We start from the raw sequence: 14,782 nt of genomic DNA on the forward strand, positions 1-14,782 counted from the left end.
CAGAAATAAATAAATGTAGGTGAACAGAAATGTATAAATAAATAAAAAGCATTTATTCTTTTATTTATACTTTTATTTATTTATTTATACATTTATTTCAGCATTTATATATTTATTCATTTATTTATGCATGTATTTATTTATGCATTTATTTATTTATACATTTATTTCAGCATTTATTTATTTATTTATGTATTTATTTATGCATTTAAGCATTTATTCATGTATTTATTTATGCATTTATGGATTTATTTATTTATTTATACTTATGTCAGGTTTGGTCCTCCATAATTGCTCTTTCATAATTATTTGTAATATTTCTTACTTCCAATATATTTTGATAAGAGTACTTCCGCTCTGTTACGTCTCTCGTGACATGTGGAATCCACCGTGTAGCAAAGAAGAGTAAATGTCCTTGTGAAATGAAGCAGGTGTACATTTTTTCTGCTGATTTTAAACACAAGTTTCGAATAAAATGTCATCAGTTGAAAGCGGAACGAAAAGCTGCCGAACGTCCACAGTCGGACCTTTACTGCGTGACATCCAGCGGAAGTAAACAAAAGCAAACGTAAGTGACTGACAGCGATGCTGCATTTGTGCAGTGAATGAGCCGGAATTCGATAATGTAGTGATGTGAAAGCGCAGCTAATTATTAAATTTCATATAAACAACAATGTCTTCAGTCGAGTGTTTGAGAGAGTTTGTCAACGAGCGACTAACTGCTGCTGCTGAAGAAATATTCAGAGTTTTTAAACAAACTATCGTTGAGTACGAGGAAGAGATCGACCGTCAGCGAAAACTGCTGGACATCGTTTGGAAACCTGAAATAAAGCTACACAGGATAGGTTTGTAAAACTTTACTCTGTTAATGACACAAAACACACACATTTGATTCTTAGATGTGTATATTTTTTTACTAATCTCCTCACATGTTTTCATGTCTTTTTTACCATCAAAGTCTTTTCTTATTCGTTTTGTTGTGTGTCCCTCCAGAGCTCCCACAGCAACATGTCTGTAACGAGGAGGAGGTTTTCACTGAGCAGCAGCTCTTAAACCAGGAGAGGAACTCCAGTCTGGACCAAGAGGACCCAGAGCCTCTTCAGATTAAAGAGGAACAGGAGGAACTGTGCACCAGTCAGGAGGGAGAGCAGCTGGTACTGAAGCAGGAGACTGATGCCTTTATGTTGACTCCTGCTGATGAGGACAGTGACCACAGTGAACCAGAACTAAAAAGTGACCACCAGCTGCTCTCTGACAACTCTCATGTAGCTGAGAGCCAGGACCAGAAAGGAGGCAAGCATGGAGACTCAGGATCAACTAGAGATGCAGAGCCAGAACCAACGAAGAGACATCACAGCAGTGAAAGTCACAGTGACAACAAGAACAACTCCAACTTGACAGAGATTCAACAGAGTACACTTAGAGACAAGAACTATTTCAGTTGTGACACTTTTGGGAAAACTTTTGAATGTAGGTCCCAATTTCACTCACAACTTAAAACTCATATGAAAACCAATGTAAATAAGTGGTATACTTACAATACATGTGGGAGAGATTTTAAACTAAACAGTAACTCGAAAGACCAGATGAGAGTTCATTCCAGCAACGACAGCAAACCAGAACCAACGATCCAACATAGTCCTCTCACAGGCAAAAAGTCCTTCAAATGTAAGACGTGTGGGAGAGATTTCAAATACAGGAGCTATCTTAAAATACACATGAGAAGTCACACAGGGGAGAAGCCGTATTCATGCAAAACATGTGGAAAAGACTTCCAATCTACAAGTGGGTTTAAAAGTCACATGAGATCTCACTCAGGGGAGAAGCCATACATTTGCAACACATGTGGGAGAGGCTTCAAACAAAACTTTAATTGGAAATTCCACATGACAACCCATACAGGTTAGATTGGTTCCAGTGGTTTGTTTTGAGGAGCCACACAGTTGCAGCACTTGTTGGAAAATGTATATGTGTGTTCATCTACTGAATCATAGACACTTTTGCAACGGCTTCGTCTCTGTAACTGAATGTAGAAATGTTTCCATAAAGATGAGATGTGATGTTATATGATTCACTGATATTTCTGTTAGCAACAGTATTTCTTTGAAACAACTGTAATCTCCCAAATGGAGGGAAAAATGTTTGTTTGACAGTGAGAGCTCAGTGTTGGCTGTTAAAGACTTTTGAACCATCTCAGAGTCCCTTTTAGTTAAAGTTTAACGAGGACTTAAAATCAGAGTCAGATTTTACTTTTGAGAGAGACATCAGTTTTTTTTATTATTATATAAGAAGTTCTTTTAAATGTGGATGTGACTTGTTTTTGTTATTTGTATACACAACCTCATTTATATATCTGACCGACAGAATAAAAGTAATTTTTTGTTTGCCATTTTTGCTTCATAAATGATTTAGAGGATGAATTGATTTTACAAACTGTTAGCTGTTTGATGGCAGTTTGTTTTAAAGAATAGCATGGAGACTGTTGCTGGCAAACAGAGCGGCAACGATAATCGATTAATCACCAACTATTTCGATAATTGAGAAACTGATTATTTTTATAGTCATAATTTATGAATGTTTTCTGCTTTATTGACTCCTCTCTGACAGTCAACCTAATATTTCTGGGTTGTGGACAAAACAAGACTTGTGAGAACATGTTTGTGGGCTTGAGGACACACTGATCAACATTTTTCACCAGATTCTGACACTTTAAAGACCAAAAACTAAACAATTAATTGTTACAATGGCCAACAAATGAATGAGCTATGAACATGTGAAATCTTTGTCTCACACTGTGGCATTTCTCAAACTGATGGTGAGATGTGGATGACAGATTGTGTGGCTAAGAACATTTTCCAAATGTCGTAATCGATTATCTTTTAACAGAGCAGCGTCTTGTGGGTTTTTTGTTAGTAGTTCTAGTTTGCACGCAGTTCAACATACTGACAGACTCATCTAGTTCAGATGACTGACAGGAAACAGTTTAAAAAAAATATATCAGAATCAGAATCAGAAATGCCAGAATTAAGAATCAAATGTGAGTTTTGTGTAATTATATATATATATAGATATATAAACACACATATACATATATATACATACACACACACACACACACACACACACACACATATACAGCAAGCAACAGAGAGAAAACAAGATGTCTCCTGTAATTTAATATATATGATTTCTCTTGGATTTCCTAGACAAACAGGCCTTACGTATGTATACCCAACATGAATGTGACCCCAGTGACTTACACTATAACTGTAGTTGCACCATTTCATGGCCATTTTATAAAATGTAAGCAAAATCTTTTTAGGTAACTTCATAGTCACTAATCTTGAGGTGAGTTTTCTCCACACTGCTGCAGTGAAATGTAACCAAATTTGAACCTGTGATAGAGTAAGGCATCAGGAAGAATATGCAAAGACAATGATGAGCAAATCTATGAATGAATTGATTTGACTTAAGGTCAAAGGTCAGAATACATGTCAACAACGTCAAGGACATGACTTTTTTTTATTTATTTTTTTATGAAATTGTTTGCAATCCGTCCCTCAAATTAAAATCATTCATTAAAGTAATTCTCTCTTTCAAATGAAAAATGTTTGTATGTCCAAATTTTGTTGATTTAAGCTAATGATAATAATTGCATGATGTAAGAGTTTTTTACAGAGGAGTAGAAAAAATCAACAAAAAGTGAATATTTAACATTTAATAGCACATACGTATATTTACGGTATAGATAATAATTTATAAGCGTAAATAGGAAGAATTAACTTTTTATGGTGTCTGACAAGTAATGACAGGGAAAAAAGCGTACAGAATCAATAAAGTAAAAAACCTCAGGAAGTTGCACAAAACCATTGCGTGATTGCAGACAATGCTCTATCAGGATCTAACTTCAGATTTCTTAACACTTAGTTTCTTTTCCTTTTCTAAATATTAAAACCCGTCTATCCAATTTCTCAAAAACCAGTGAATCAATTTATTGTCATTTATTGAGCAAAACTGATCCAACAAAAATGATCTTTTATTCTGTTACTCGGACGCAGAAATGAGGTTGTGTGTACAAATAGCAAAAACAAATCAAGGCCACATTCAATAGAACTTCTCACATAGTGTAATAAAACAGTTATGTCACTAATCACGTGTAAAATCTGACTCTGTTTACAGGGTTCGTACACATTTTTCAAGGTCAAATTCAAGCAATTTTCAAGCACTTTTAAGGGTCATTTTAAAGATTTTCCAGCACCTTATTGCTGGGGTAAAATACTTTTCTACAGGAATATATAAACTCATAATTTTTTCTTCACTTTTTATCACAATAATGTACATTGTATTATGCTGTAAACATCTAAAATTATGTTTCATAATAGCAAAAACTTCAGAAATTAATTATCCAGTCTGATCCAAATTTTGTGAAAGACACAGAGTTATAATGTCAAGCACTTTCAAGCACTTAACCTAAAATCCAAGCACTTTTCAGACCTTGAAAACACAACATTGAAATTCAAGTACTTTCAAGGATTTCAAGCACCCGTACGAACCCTGTGTTTAAACATGCAACATACAGAACTATCACAGTTCGATTTTAAGTCCTTGTTAAATTTGAAACTCATGCTTCAAAAGTCCACATTTTGTACATCCATCAATATCACACCATGACTCTAACAGACACTACTCTCACTATCAATCTGACATGTATCCTCCAATTGGGAGATTATAGTTGTTTCAGAGAAATACTGTTGCTAACAGAAATATCAGTAAATCAGTCATATGAATGGAAACTTTACACCAAGATATAGACATCTCATCTTCTTGGAGAACATTTTACATTCAGTTACAGAGAGGAGGCCATTGCAAAAAAAATTTCTATGATTCAGTAGATGAACACTCGCTGGTTTCTCCGTAAACAGGTACGGTTTCTCACCTGTGTGGACTCCCATGTGGACTTTCATGTAAAAGCTAAATGTGCAAACTCTCCCACATGTTTTGCATGTATATGCAAATAGCCTTTGACTGTATGGGTCACAACATATACATATGTCTAACGATTCAAACTGGCTGTAAATACTCAACGGTATACTTTACTGTCCTCCCAAGAGGCTATTTGCCCATCTACATTTACGGCTTCTCACTCACGTGGACTCTCTTGTGTTTTGTCAACTCACTACTGGATATACAGCCTTTCCCGCATACTTTGCAAGGATACGGCCTCTCACCCGTGTGGAACCTCATATGGATTTTAAACGTGCTGCCGTCTTTGAAATCTTTTCCACATGTCTCGCACGAATACGGCTTCTCACCTGTGTGGCCTCGCATGTGCTTTGTCAACTCACTATTGGATATACAGCCTTTCCCGCATACTTCGCAAGGATACGGCCTCTCACCTGTGTGGAATCTCATATGGATTTTAAACGTGCTGGCATCTTTGAAGTCTTTTCCACATGTTCCACACGAATACGGCTTCTCACCTGTGTGGACTCTCATGTGCTTTGTCAACTCACTACTGGATACAAAACCTTTCGCACATACTTTGCAGGTATACGGCCGGTCACCTGTGTGGAATCTCATATGAATTTTAAACACACCACAATCTCGGAAGTTTTTTCCACATGTGTTGCACGAATACGGCTTCTCACCTGTGTGGACTCTCATGTGCCTTGTCAACTCACCACTAGATACAAAACCACTCTCACATACTTTGCAGCTATATGGTCTCTCCCCTGTATGGAATCGCATATGAATTTTAAATGCACTGCAGTCGCGGAAATCTTTTCCACATGTTTTGCAGGAATATGGCTTCTCACCTGTGTGACCTCTCATGTGTTTCTTAAGATAGCTCTTGTATTTAAAATCTTTCCCACATGTGTCACATCTGAAATAGTTCTTGTCTGTAGGTGTACTCTGTTGAATCTCTGAAAAGTTGGTGTTGTTCTGGTTGTCACTGTGACTTTCACTGCTGTGAAGTCTCTTCGTTGGTTCTGGCTCTGCATCTGTAGTTGATCCCGAGTCTCCATGCTCGCCTCCTTTCTGGTCCTGGCTCTCAGCTACATGAGAGTTGTCAGAGAGCAGCTGGTGGTCACTAAAAACTTCTGTTTCACTGTGGTCACTGTCCTCATCAACAGGAGTCAACATAAAGGCATCAGTCTCCTGCTTCAGTTCTAGCTGCTCTCCCTCCTGACTGGTGCACAGTTCCTCCTGTTCCTCTTTAATCTGAGGAGGCTCTGGGTCCTCTTGGTCCAGACTGGAGTTCCTCTCCTGGTTTAAGAGCTGCTGCTCAGTGAGAACCTCCTCCTCCTTACAGACATGTTGCTGTGGGAGCTCTGGAGGGACACACAACAAAACAATTAAGAAAAGACTGTGATGGTAAAAAAGACATGAAAACATGTGAGGAGATTAGTAAAAAAAATATACAAATCTAAGAATCAAATGTGTGTGTTTTGTGTCATTAGCAGAGTCAAGTTTCACAAACCTATCCTGTGTAGCCTTATTTCAGGTTTCCAAACGATGTCCAGCAGTTTTCGCTGACGGTCGATCTCTTCCTCGTACTCGACGATAGTTTGTTTAAAAACTGTGAATATTTCTTCAGCAGCAGCTGTTAGTCGCTCGTTGACAAACTCTCTCAAACATTTAACTGAAGACATTGTAGTTTATATGAAATTCAATAATTAGCTGCGCTTTCACATCACTACAGTATCGATTTCCGGCTCATTCACTGCACAAATGCAGCATCGCTGTCAGTCACTTACGTTTGCTTTTGTTTACTTCCGCTGGATGTCACGCAGTAAAGGTCCGACTGTGGAAGTTCGGCAGCTTTTCGTTCCGCTTTCAACTGATGACATTTTATTGGAAACTTGTTTAAAATCAGCAGCAAAAATGTACACCTGCTTCAGTTCACAAGGACATTTACTCCTCTTTGCTACACGGTGGATTCCACATGTCACAAGAGACGTAACAGAGCGGAAGTACTCTTATCAAAATATATTGGAAGTAAGAAATATTACAAATAATTACGAAAAGAGCAATGAGTCATAGTGCAGAAAGAAGTGATAGGTGGGCAGAGTGGCTAAGACAGAGACACCATTCACCTCATTACAAGACACTGTACCGTCAACATGATTTTGAAGCTGTTAAGGTAAAAGGAGTTACACAGTGTTACCTTAAAGGATGGTAACGTTTCTGCTGGGCCCACATGACCAAAAATCCTCGGTCTTACAGGTGATTCATTTTCATGTGACTGGATTTAAACCAGGTGAGACGGAGTCTTTACCGATAAGAAAAGAAAAACAAGGATTCATTTAAAGTTTTATGGACTTTATTTTTTTTATCCATTGTCTCCTTGAATCAATGCATCTTCTTGATCTTCATCAAAACGTAAAACACACCATTTCCTGCCCACAGCCAACTCAACTCTGACCCCCTCTCCAAACGTGTTTTGTTGATTTTCATATACAAAGTAAGAATGGTGGCTAATTTCTCATTGCTGTGTGTCTATTGTACAGTGAATATTATTAGAACCCTTTCAACGAAAGTGTCCCTCCTCCTGCTCAGTCTCTCCTCGGTCCAGTCAGGAGCTTCTCTTTACTTCTTAACAACCTGGATGACGTCCTCGTGCTCCATGATGTGTGTAAGGCCTACCCTTTGAGGGCTGTACTTGGTACTGGTTCCCTGGAGGATCAACAGACGGTACAGTTCAGAGTTTTCCTTTTTGAGTTTAAAATAAAGTAAATCACCACATATTGAACTAGATTGCAGAATAAGATACTGATGATACCCATGACCAGCAACACGATTCTTGTAGTAACGAACAAGTGATACAGGATATGCAGCAGTGGAAATCAAATTTTGATAATGTCAAGTAAAGCAAATCCTCAAGTATTCCCTACAGTTAAGCTGCCTTCACACCACTGTATCACATTTTTCAAAAGAATACTGAATCCCAAGTCATGCCAATCCCACTGTCATAGAATTTCCCTTCATGTGTGACAAGTTTTGCAGTTTTGCAGTTCAGTTGTCCAGCGGCTTTTGTTGTTAAATAACTTAATGGTCATATGCAGTAAAAATCATGACCCCTTACCCGCTGTTAAGTGCTCTGTTTTTCCCAAATTACTAAACAGAAATTCTACTCGCTGAACCAAATTGGTGAATTGCGACCCAGGTATGTTTTGTTCAAACTGTTTGTAGGACAAAAGGACAAGGAGTTAAGTTCCTGAGGGTCACTGCCTCTGAAAACTTGGACTTACCCAAACCAGAGCGTATTTGAACTGACCGACTAAGGTTCTGTGGATTCGATGGCACTGCGAGGAAAAAGCAAAATGGACATATTTGAAATCATGTCAGAGAGCACACTGTAGAGCTGCTTCCAGTAGTGTTAGTATTTATGTACAAATGTTGATTTTGGCATTAACAGAATATGTGTGAATTCATGTGTGAATTACTTACCACATGTTCTACACTTGCTCCTCTTCGCATAATGATGGCATCATTAAAGTCCGGGCGCTCTAATAGAAAATGGAGAAACTGATTTAGAAAAAGATATGCATTCATGTGCATGTGACAGACTCACTGACTGCATGAGGGGAAAGGTGTATACCTCCTCTTTTCTTCGTATAAATGCAAATCAGAGCCAGGTATTCCCACAACGTCTCCAGAAGGTAGTCCAGGTTCAACTTCATCCCACAGCTGAAATATGCAGATGGACACAAAAAAGGTGCATTATGATCAACCCACGTAAACATATGAAAAAACCGAGACAGCTATTATTCACAAATATATTCTGATATCTGACCTGATGACAGCACTGTTAGGTCTGCGAGCCAGGCGGTCCACCTCCTCGATGGAGATTTGATCCACCTTATTGTACACCTGTAAATACCACAAATGATATGAGGGGGAAAAGACAAACAAATGTACACGATCCGAAGAAACAGACAAACTAGAGCGAATCACCACAACCTCACAACAACAAATAGTGAGAGGGATTTTTCCGGTTTTCACTTTACAAATGAAAAACATCTTTGACTTCCAAACAGTTAAAGGTTAGCAGTACAAGGCTTTGACTCATCCCAGCTGGCAAGTACCGACATACATATAGGCAAGGCATGTAAACTCTGTTCCCAACGATGACATCGATGAACTCGTCTGGTGTGCTGTCCTCCCTGAAGAGAACTTCCGCATTAAAGATTTCTGAGGAGAAGGAGTTAAAGAAATCAAACAAAAACTACTGACATATTTACAAGTCCCATGAAGAAAAGACTGAAAAGTCAGAAATATGCAGCCTCTTCTGACACTGGTAGAATGAAGGATACTGTATTCGTGAAGGATGAGCTGAACAAGCTTTTCTGAGCAGTGGGTGAGTGGAACGGTGGAGTTGTAGGAGAGGCCACCACCTTTCTTGGGCTACAGAGAGAGAGAGAGATTACACATTTGTTTTGTATGACAGTCTGTGTACTTATTGCTATCGATGACAAGCTAGCATGGATGTTTTGAAAATCATATGAATGGCCGGACAAGGCCAACAATCGGCTGTCTAGCAATGTCGGACAGTCGATGAGTGTCTGTGGCCCTAGTTTTTGCTGTGTGCACTGCATTGTTGGCACTCGTCGGCCCTTGCTGGCAGCTTTTCAGATGCTGTCAAACTGCGCATGTAAAATTGCGGGCGGAGCCACTCTGATTGGCAGTTGGGCTAAGCAAACGTGTGCTCGAGAAGAGACATGGAAAACCCACTATAGTATTGTTGATTTCACCTATCGAGTGCAGTTTCTAAATATTTTTCATGAAGGCCTTCGCCAGTGCCATTTGTAACTTTTCATAATACCTACTTTCAAAATTGACAACAGAAAACATACCTTGAAATAAATATTCGGTTTTAGCCTGTTGAGTCTAATGCCCACTGACTCCAACTCTTTCTCCAAAAGTTCTCTAGAAAGATTAAAAAAAGGAGTTTAACGCAAGAATAAGTTGATGAAAATACTCTTGCCCCTCAACCCCCTAGACTTGCTAACACACACAAACTGGGCATCACACACCTCTGAACATCTCCTTTGGTGGCATCCAACATCATGATGACGACGTCCGCTGTCCTGGCAACTGCAATGACCTGTCGACCTCTACCCTTTCCTATAATATATCAAAGTGTATCCATAAACAGCAACTTGGTTTGTTTTGATTCTCATTTAATTTTATTTATTGGGCGTCTCTTATTTACAACTGATGTAACATCATAGTAATATGACAGATATATTACAGCGCTCCAATATCTGCTCACTTTGAGCTTGTGCAAAACACTAAACCTAAGCTTACCTTGGGCAGCTCCCTCAATGATTCCTGGCAGATCCAGTAACTGGATGTTGGCTCCTTTGTACTAAAGCGCAAATATAAACAGTGTAAATGACACATTATTAGGAACTGTTAGCGCTTCAAGTGTTCAGATATGCAAGGGTGTGAATCTGCATACCTCTATGACACCAGGTATGCAGGTAAGGGTAGTGAACTCATAAGAAGCAGCTTCGCTGGCTGTTGATGTCATCAAACTAAGGAAAGTGGACTGCAGGAGATAACAGGGGATTCAATTAGATGAGCACAACATTTGAATATTCAGATTTTGTTTAACTTATTTTTCTGGTGCCTTTGTTAGTGAGTTAGTTGTATTCGAGGCACAAGATTAAGGCAAAACAGTAGTAAAAAAAAAAATTGTTTGTGTTTATTTCCCAGATCTACAATGGAAAGCACAAAAACCTGTCACGTTTACGTACCTTACCCACAGAGGGAAAACCGATTAGAGCAACACGAGCATCCCCTGATTTCATGACATCGAAGCCCTCTCCTTTGGCCCCTGCTGACTTGGAGGGCTCCAGGAGCTGAGCTCTGTATTTGGCTAGCTTGGCCTTGAGCAAACCCAGATGGTACTCAGTGGCTGGAAGAAAGAATAAAACAATTAAAATCTCTGACAAATATGATGACCTTATAGGGTGTCAGTCTAATAAAGGTGTCTGACAGCAAAATATGTTGGTGATAACTAGCAGGTTTCTATTCAGTTGTAACACCACCATAACCACTACGTTGGGGGTTTAGTTTAATTATTATTCTATATTAATGGAGTATTGTCTTATAGTTGTATTGGTAATTATCATCAATCTTACAGTGTCAGTTAAGGCAACTCCTTGAATTTGAAAAATTGGTAACACAACACGGACCGAGGACACTGAAACACACGCACACACACACACAGAGCTGCCTACAAGTTCGCTCATGGCGTGGCTAATAGTTAGCACCGCGACTGCTCCTCTCTCACCTTTGTTTTTCTGTGTCCGAGAGATTTCTCTCTCTATTTCCGCGATTTTCTCCAAGATCCCCATTGTGTCCGTTCAGTTGGACAACAGCTACACTGCCAAGGAGAGAAAATAGTAACAGAAACGTGTCACTCCACAGTTGTTAGCTTTGTTAGCCACCCGGCTAACCAGCCCACCAGTGGGACTGAACAGGTGACAAAACGGATTAAAAACAATTGGTCACCACCAAACGTAGATATAAACTGTATCCTCACAAAACAAATACAATGACAACAGTTTACAATGACGTAAAACAATAGAATTTACACTTTGACAGATGCTACACTCCGCTGCATGCACAGATGACTGACATCGCAAACCGGAACACGTTCCGTGCGCATGAAAGGTCCGGGTGAAACAACAGTTACGCACATTTTGTCTCACGTATCCTTATCGCCGACACCAACCGGGAAGTGTGTGGCGTAACCATGACACTGTCCGCACAGTCGAATGAAATATTAAAAAAGCGGTAATGTGTCCGGTCCGAGGTAACTGCGTTTCACCCGCCCGACGTTCCTGACGTGTGTGGACATTACGGCTCGGTCGGAGTTTCTAGCTTATATCGAACATGGCTGCGCCCACAGGACCGAGGGGATCACAAGCCGCCAGCCCGCCCGGTTTTGAAGGTTTTCCGTTCGCAGTGGGCGGCCGACAACCGGAGGAGAGTGCCGGTAAAGAGCAGGAGCAGACCGGTGGTGTGAAGAAGAAGCCGTGCAGGGCTTGTACGGACTTTAAATCGTGGATGAAGGTCCAGAAGAAACAGACGACATCTGCTGTACAGGTGACAGGAGGTCACGGCTGGTTGACAGGCTTTTTCTGAGGATCTGTTGGATTATTACTTTTACAGTCTTGAGGCTTTACTTGAAGATGGTTTATGAACTGATATACTTTCATAATGTTGTTCTCCCTAAAGCTTTACCAGAAAGTTTGTTTACTAGTGGGTTTCATGCTGTTGTGCCAGGCGGCCTTTGGAGCCACAGTGCAGAGACACATTGTGTCCTCATCTGATCCAAAACCTTGAATATAATCCTCATAGTTATTTGATACAAAAGTCCAAGGGACGAAAATAAGTTATTTGACTTGCCATCTGTTTGTGTCTGAATACCCACATCTGTGTGACTTTTCAGGAGACCCAAGCTGTTGATTCAGAGCCACAACAAGACCCAGAGTGTCCCTTGGACAGGCAGGAGTTGGGGCGCAACACCTGGTCCTTCCTGCACACTATGGCAGCGTATTACCCCGACCAACCGTCTTCTACCCAGCAGCAAGAGATGGGGCAGTTCATCAACCTTTTCTCCAAGTTCTTCCCCTGTGAAGAGTGCGCAGAAGACCTCAGGGGCAGGTCAGACCGCTGTGCTGCTTTAGATTTAATATGCAGGCACATATCAGATACTGCAGCATCTTAATTTGGAGTAGATTTGTGCTTAAACTGAAATGATCTCAGCAGTTATTTTTAACATGCTTTATATAAAGTATTTCTATGCACCTGCTTTACATTTCTGTTCAAAGTTGCAGCATCCCTACTTGGTTACACAGTGGAGAGCCACTGATCTTTTCTTCCCTCATCTTTGGTTTAAGCTCAAGAAGGCAAACGGATCTGCAGCTGTCACATTTCCTCGTTTTACGACGAAGAGCAGGCAATTTCTAAAGGCACTATTTCCTCTCCGCAGATTAAAAACCAATCAGCCCGACACCAGGAGTCGCCACACTCTCTCTCAGTGGCTGTGTGGTATCCACAATGATGTCAACGTCCGACTGGGCAAGCCTGAGTTCGACTGCTCCCGCGTGGACGAGAGGTGGAAAGATGGATGGAAAGATGGCTCGTGTGACTGAGTCGGTGCAAAATGTTGCTTTGAGTAGCAGGACAACAAAGTGGAGCAAACTCTGGAGCAAATGTGTGTGAAGAGAGATGTGTGGTACATGTTTAATGGCTTTTCTTGTTTTGTGGTTGATAAATACAACTGATGTGGTAATGAATCGATAGATACACAAAGTCTTCCTCTCTGTTTCTCAGGTCAAAACCATGACAGAGTTTAACTAAACCTCTCGATAATTCTGGTCATCTTATATTATAAACCTACATCCAGTCTGATTTTTCTGTTAAAGCAGTACATCTATGGTCTGTTGATAAACCAGAAAAACACTATCACATTCTTGAATGTGTGAAAAATGTTTATTATATCATTGCCATCATCTCAGCTGTCACTGCTAAAAGAGAAATGCATTTATATATATTTTACAAAGTGATGATCACTGAATGTTTTTTCATTGTCATACCATCTTCACTTTGTGCGTGGTACACCTACAGAGAGTATGCTAATTTATTTCCATATTTAAATGCTGAAAACAGTAATTATGTTGTTCTGATGTGTAATTAATCATTTAAGTGATTATATTAATTGAAAATACATATATTTTGCTGATTACAGTTTCTCAAAAATGATCATTTGCTTGTGCTTTTCTGTTTTATGTGAGTGTTTTGTGTGTTTGTTGGACAAAAACAGCTATGTTTAACCACTTTGGCCTCTGGGGACATGTTCTGGCCATTTGTCATTAAGAAAACTAGCAATAAATAGGTATTAGATCGGTGGATTAATAGATAATTGCCCCCGCTCAGTCCAAGTGTCATGTGAGATCCTTCTCCCCTCCAGTCAAGGTGCTTTGAGGCCAGAACCTGGCATGTGACCTGATCTGTCCTTGTGTTATTAATAAACTCTCTGATCACTATATTGTTATTTAAGGAACCAGCTGACACACACAAACACACTCAAAACTAAGTCTAATGCTCCACTGCTACTATTTGTTTGACTGTTCTCATGGTATTATAACATTTCTGTTTTTTTATATGTCCATCCTCGACCCTGATTGTGACTACTTTCTTTTTTATGACAGTTTTTTTCTCCTCCTTTCAACACGACTTACAAAATATGCAATTCTTAAGAAACTGTGACTGACCTCTAGTGGTGCGAGCCAGCTGTGCATGATCTTGTACACGGCAGCTCCAGTTAGCCATTTTACTCGAGTACTGTTCGTAAGTACAATTTTGACGTAGTCGTACTCAACTCGAGTATTTCACTTTCCTGCTGCTTTATACTTCTACTCCACTACAGTTCTGAAGCAATATTTACTTTTAAAGCAGAACTTTTACTTGAGTATTTTTACACTGTGGCATTTCTTTTACTCAGTGTTGTATAAAGTACCCATGGGTGCAGATCCCGAGGGGGACGGGAGGGACATGACCCCCCCCCCCCCCCCCCCCCCCCCCAATTTCTGAAAAACATGAATTGTCCTCCCCCCCCCCCAAAAAAAAAAAAAAATTGAACAAATGTATTTTCAGACTTCACGTTCTTCACATTTTAGATTCACATCTAAAAAGAAATTATTGAAATGGTGGAACAAATAATGTTTGACAAATATATTTCTGACTCCACATTCCATCTCTG

At 39.7% G+C, this 14,782-nt stretch overlaps 4 protein-coding genes across 4 annotated transcripts; 2 read left to right on the forward strand and 2 right to left on the reverse strand.

The window, feature by feature from the left end:
- Positions 1 to 317: 317 nt before the first annotated feature.
- LOC115575744 (zinc finger protein 709-like) lies at positions 318 to 2,389 on the forward strand. The gene is made up of 2 exons (XM_030408013.1): positions 318 to 845; positions 994 to 2,389. Exons 1-2 carry the CDS (start codon positions 674 to 676, stop codon positions 1,905 to 1,907), a joined length of 1,086 nt encoding a protein of 361 aa, XP_030263873.1. The 5' UTR covers positions 318 to 673; the 3' UTR covers positions 1,908 to 2,389.
- Positions 2,390 to 3,986: 1,597 nt separating this feature from the next.
- On the reverse strand, positions 3,987 to 6,785 carry LOC115575741 (zinc finger protein 79-like). Its single transcript, XM_030408010.1, has 2 exons — positions 6,482 to 6,785; positions 3,987 to 6,332 (listed from the first exon to the last, which is right to left on the reverse strand). Exons 1-2 carry the CDS (start codon positions 6,651 to 6,653, stop codon positions 5,131 to 5,133), a joined length of 1,374 nt encoding a protein of 457 aa, XP_030263870.1. The 5' UTR covers positions 6,654 to 6,785; the 3' UTR covers positions 3,987 to 5,130.
- Positions 6,786 to 7,306: 521 nt separating this feature from the next.
- Positions 7,307 to 11,740, reverse strand: drg2 (developmentally regulated GTP binding protein 2). Its single transcript, XM_030408598.1, has 14 exons — positions 11,607 to 11,740; positions 11,303 to 11,395; positions 10,764 to 10,924; positions 10,466 to 10,555; positions 10,312 to 10,372; positions 10,038 to 10,128; positions 9,858 to 9,930; positions 9,318 to 9,408; positions 9,098 to 9,195; positions 8,798 to 8,874; positions 8,603 to 8,691; positions 8,452 to 8,510; positions 8,253 to 8,306; positions 7,307 to 7,677 (listed from the first exon to the last, which is right to left on the reverse strand). The coding sequence occupies exons 2-14, from the start codon at positions 11,364 to 11,366 to the stop codon at positions 7,591 to 7,593; spliced, it is 1,095 nt and encodes a 364-aa protein (XP_030264458.1). The 5' UTR covers positions 11,367 to 11,395; positions 11,607 to 11,740; the 3' UTR covers positions 7,307 to 7,590.
- On the forward strand, positions 11,684 to 14,066 carry gfer (growth factor, augmenter of liver regeneration (ERV1 homolog, S. cerevisiae)). Its single transcript, XM_030408599.1, has 3 exons — positions 11,684 to 12,120; positions 12,467 to 12,681; positions 13,010 to 14,066. The coding sequence occupies exons 1-3, from the start codon at positions 11,908 to 11,910 to the stop codon at positions 13,170 to 13,172; spliced, it is 591 nt and encodes a 196-aa protein (XP_030264459.1). The 5' UTR covers positions 11,684 to 11,907; the 3' UTR covers positions 13,173 to 14,066.
- Positions 14,067 to 14,782: the final 716 nt, after the last annotated feature.

Source organism: Sparus aurata, chromosome 23 (genome assembly GCF_900880675.1).
Source record: "Sparus aurata chromosome 23, fSpaAur1.1, whole genome shotgun sequence".
Classification (NCBI taxonomy): domain Eukaryota; kingdom Metazoa; phylum Chordata; class Actinopteri; order Spariformes; family Sparidae; genus Sparus; species Sparus aurata.

Excerpts from the sequence above, each read along its gene's own strand:
- LOC115575744 (XM_030408013.1), top strand. The coding sequence starts at position 674 with ATGTCTTCAGTCGAGTGTTTGAGAGAGTTTGTCAACGAGCGACTAACT. Across the intron at positions 846-993 it reads AATAAAGCTACACAGGATAG|AGCTCCCACAGCAACATGTC; the intron begins GTTTGTAAAACT and ends GTGTCCCTCCAG.
- LOC115575741 (XM_030408010.1), bottom strand. The coding sequence starts at position 6,653 with ATGTCTTCAGTTAAATGTTTGAGAGAGTTTGTCAACGAGCGACTAACA. Across the intron at positions 6,333-6,481 it reads AATAAGGCTACACAGGATAG|AGCTCCCACAGCAACATGTC; the intron begins GTTTGTGAAACT and ends GTGTCCCTCCAG.
- drg2 (XM_030408598.1), bottom strand. The coding sequence starts at position 11,366 with ATGGGGATCTTGGAGAAAATCGCGGAAATAGAGAGAGAAATCTCTCGG. Across the intron at positions 8,692-8,797 it reads CCTAACAGTGCTGTCATCAG|CTGTGGGATGAAGTTGAACC; the intron begins GTCAGATATCAG and ends TGCATATTTCAG. Across the intron at positions 8,307-8,451 it reads GAGCAAGTGTAGAACATGTG|TGCCATCGAATCCACAGAAC; the intron begins GTAAGTAATTCA and ends TTTTCCTCGCAG.
- gfer (XM_030408599.1), top strand. The coding sequence starts at position 11,908 with ATGGCTGCGCCCACAGGACCGAGGGGATCACAAGCCGCCAGCCCGCCC. Across the intron at positions 12,121-12,466 it reads AGACGACATCTGCTGTACAG|GAGACCCAAGCTGTTGATTC; the intron begins GTGACAGGAGGT and ends GTGACTTTTCAG. Across the intron at positions 12,682-13,009 it reads GCAGAAGACCTCAGGGGCAG|ATTAAAAACCAATCAGCCCG; the intron begins GTCAGACCGCTG and ends TCCTCTCCGCAG.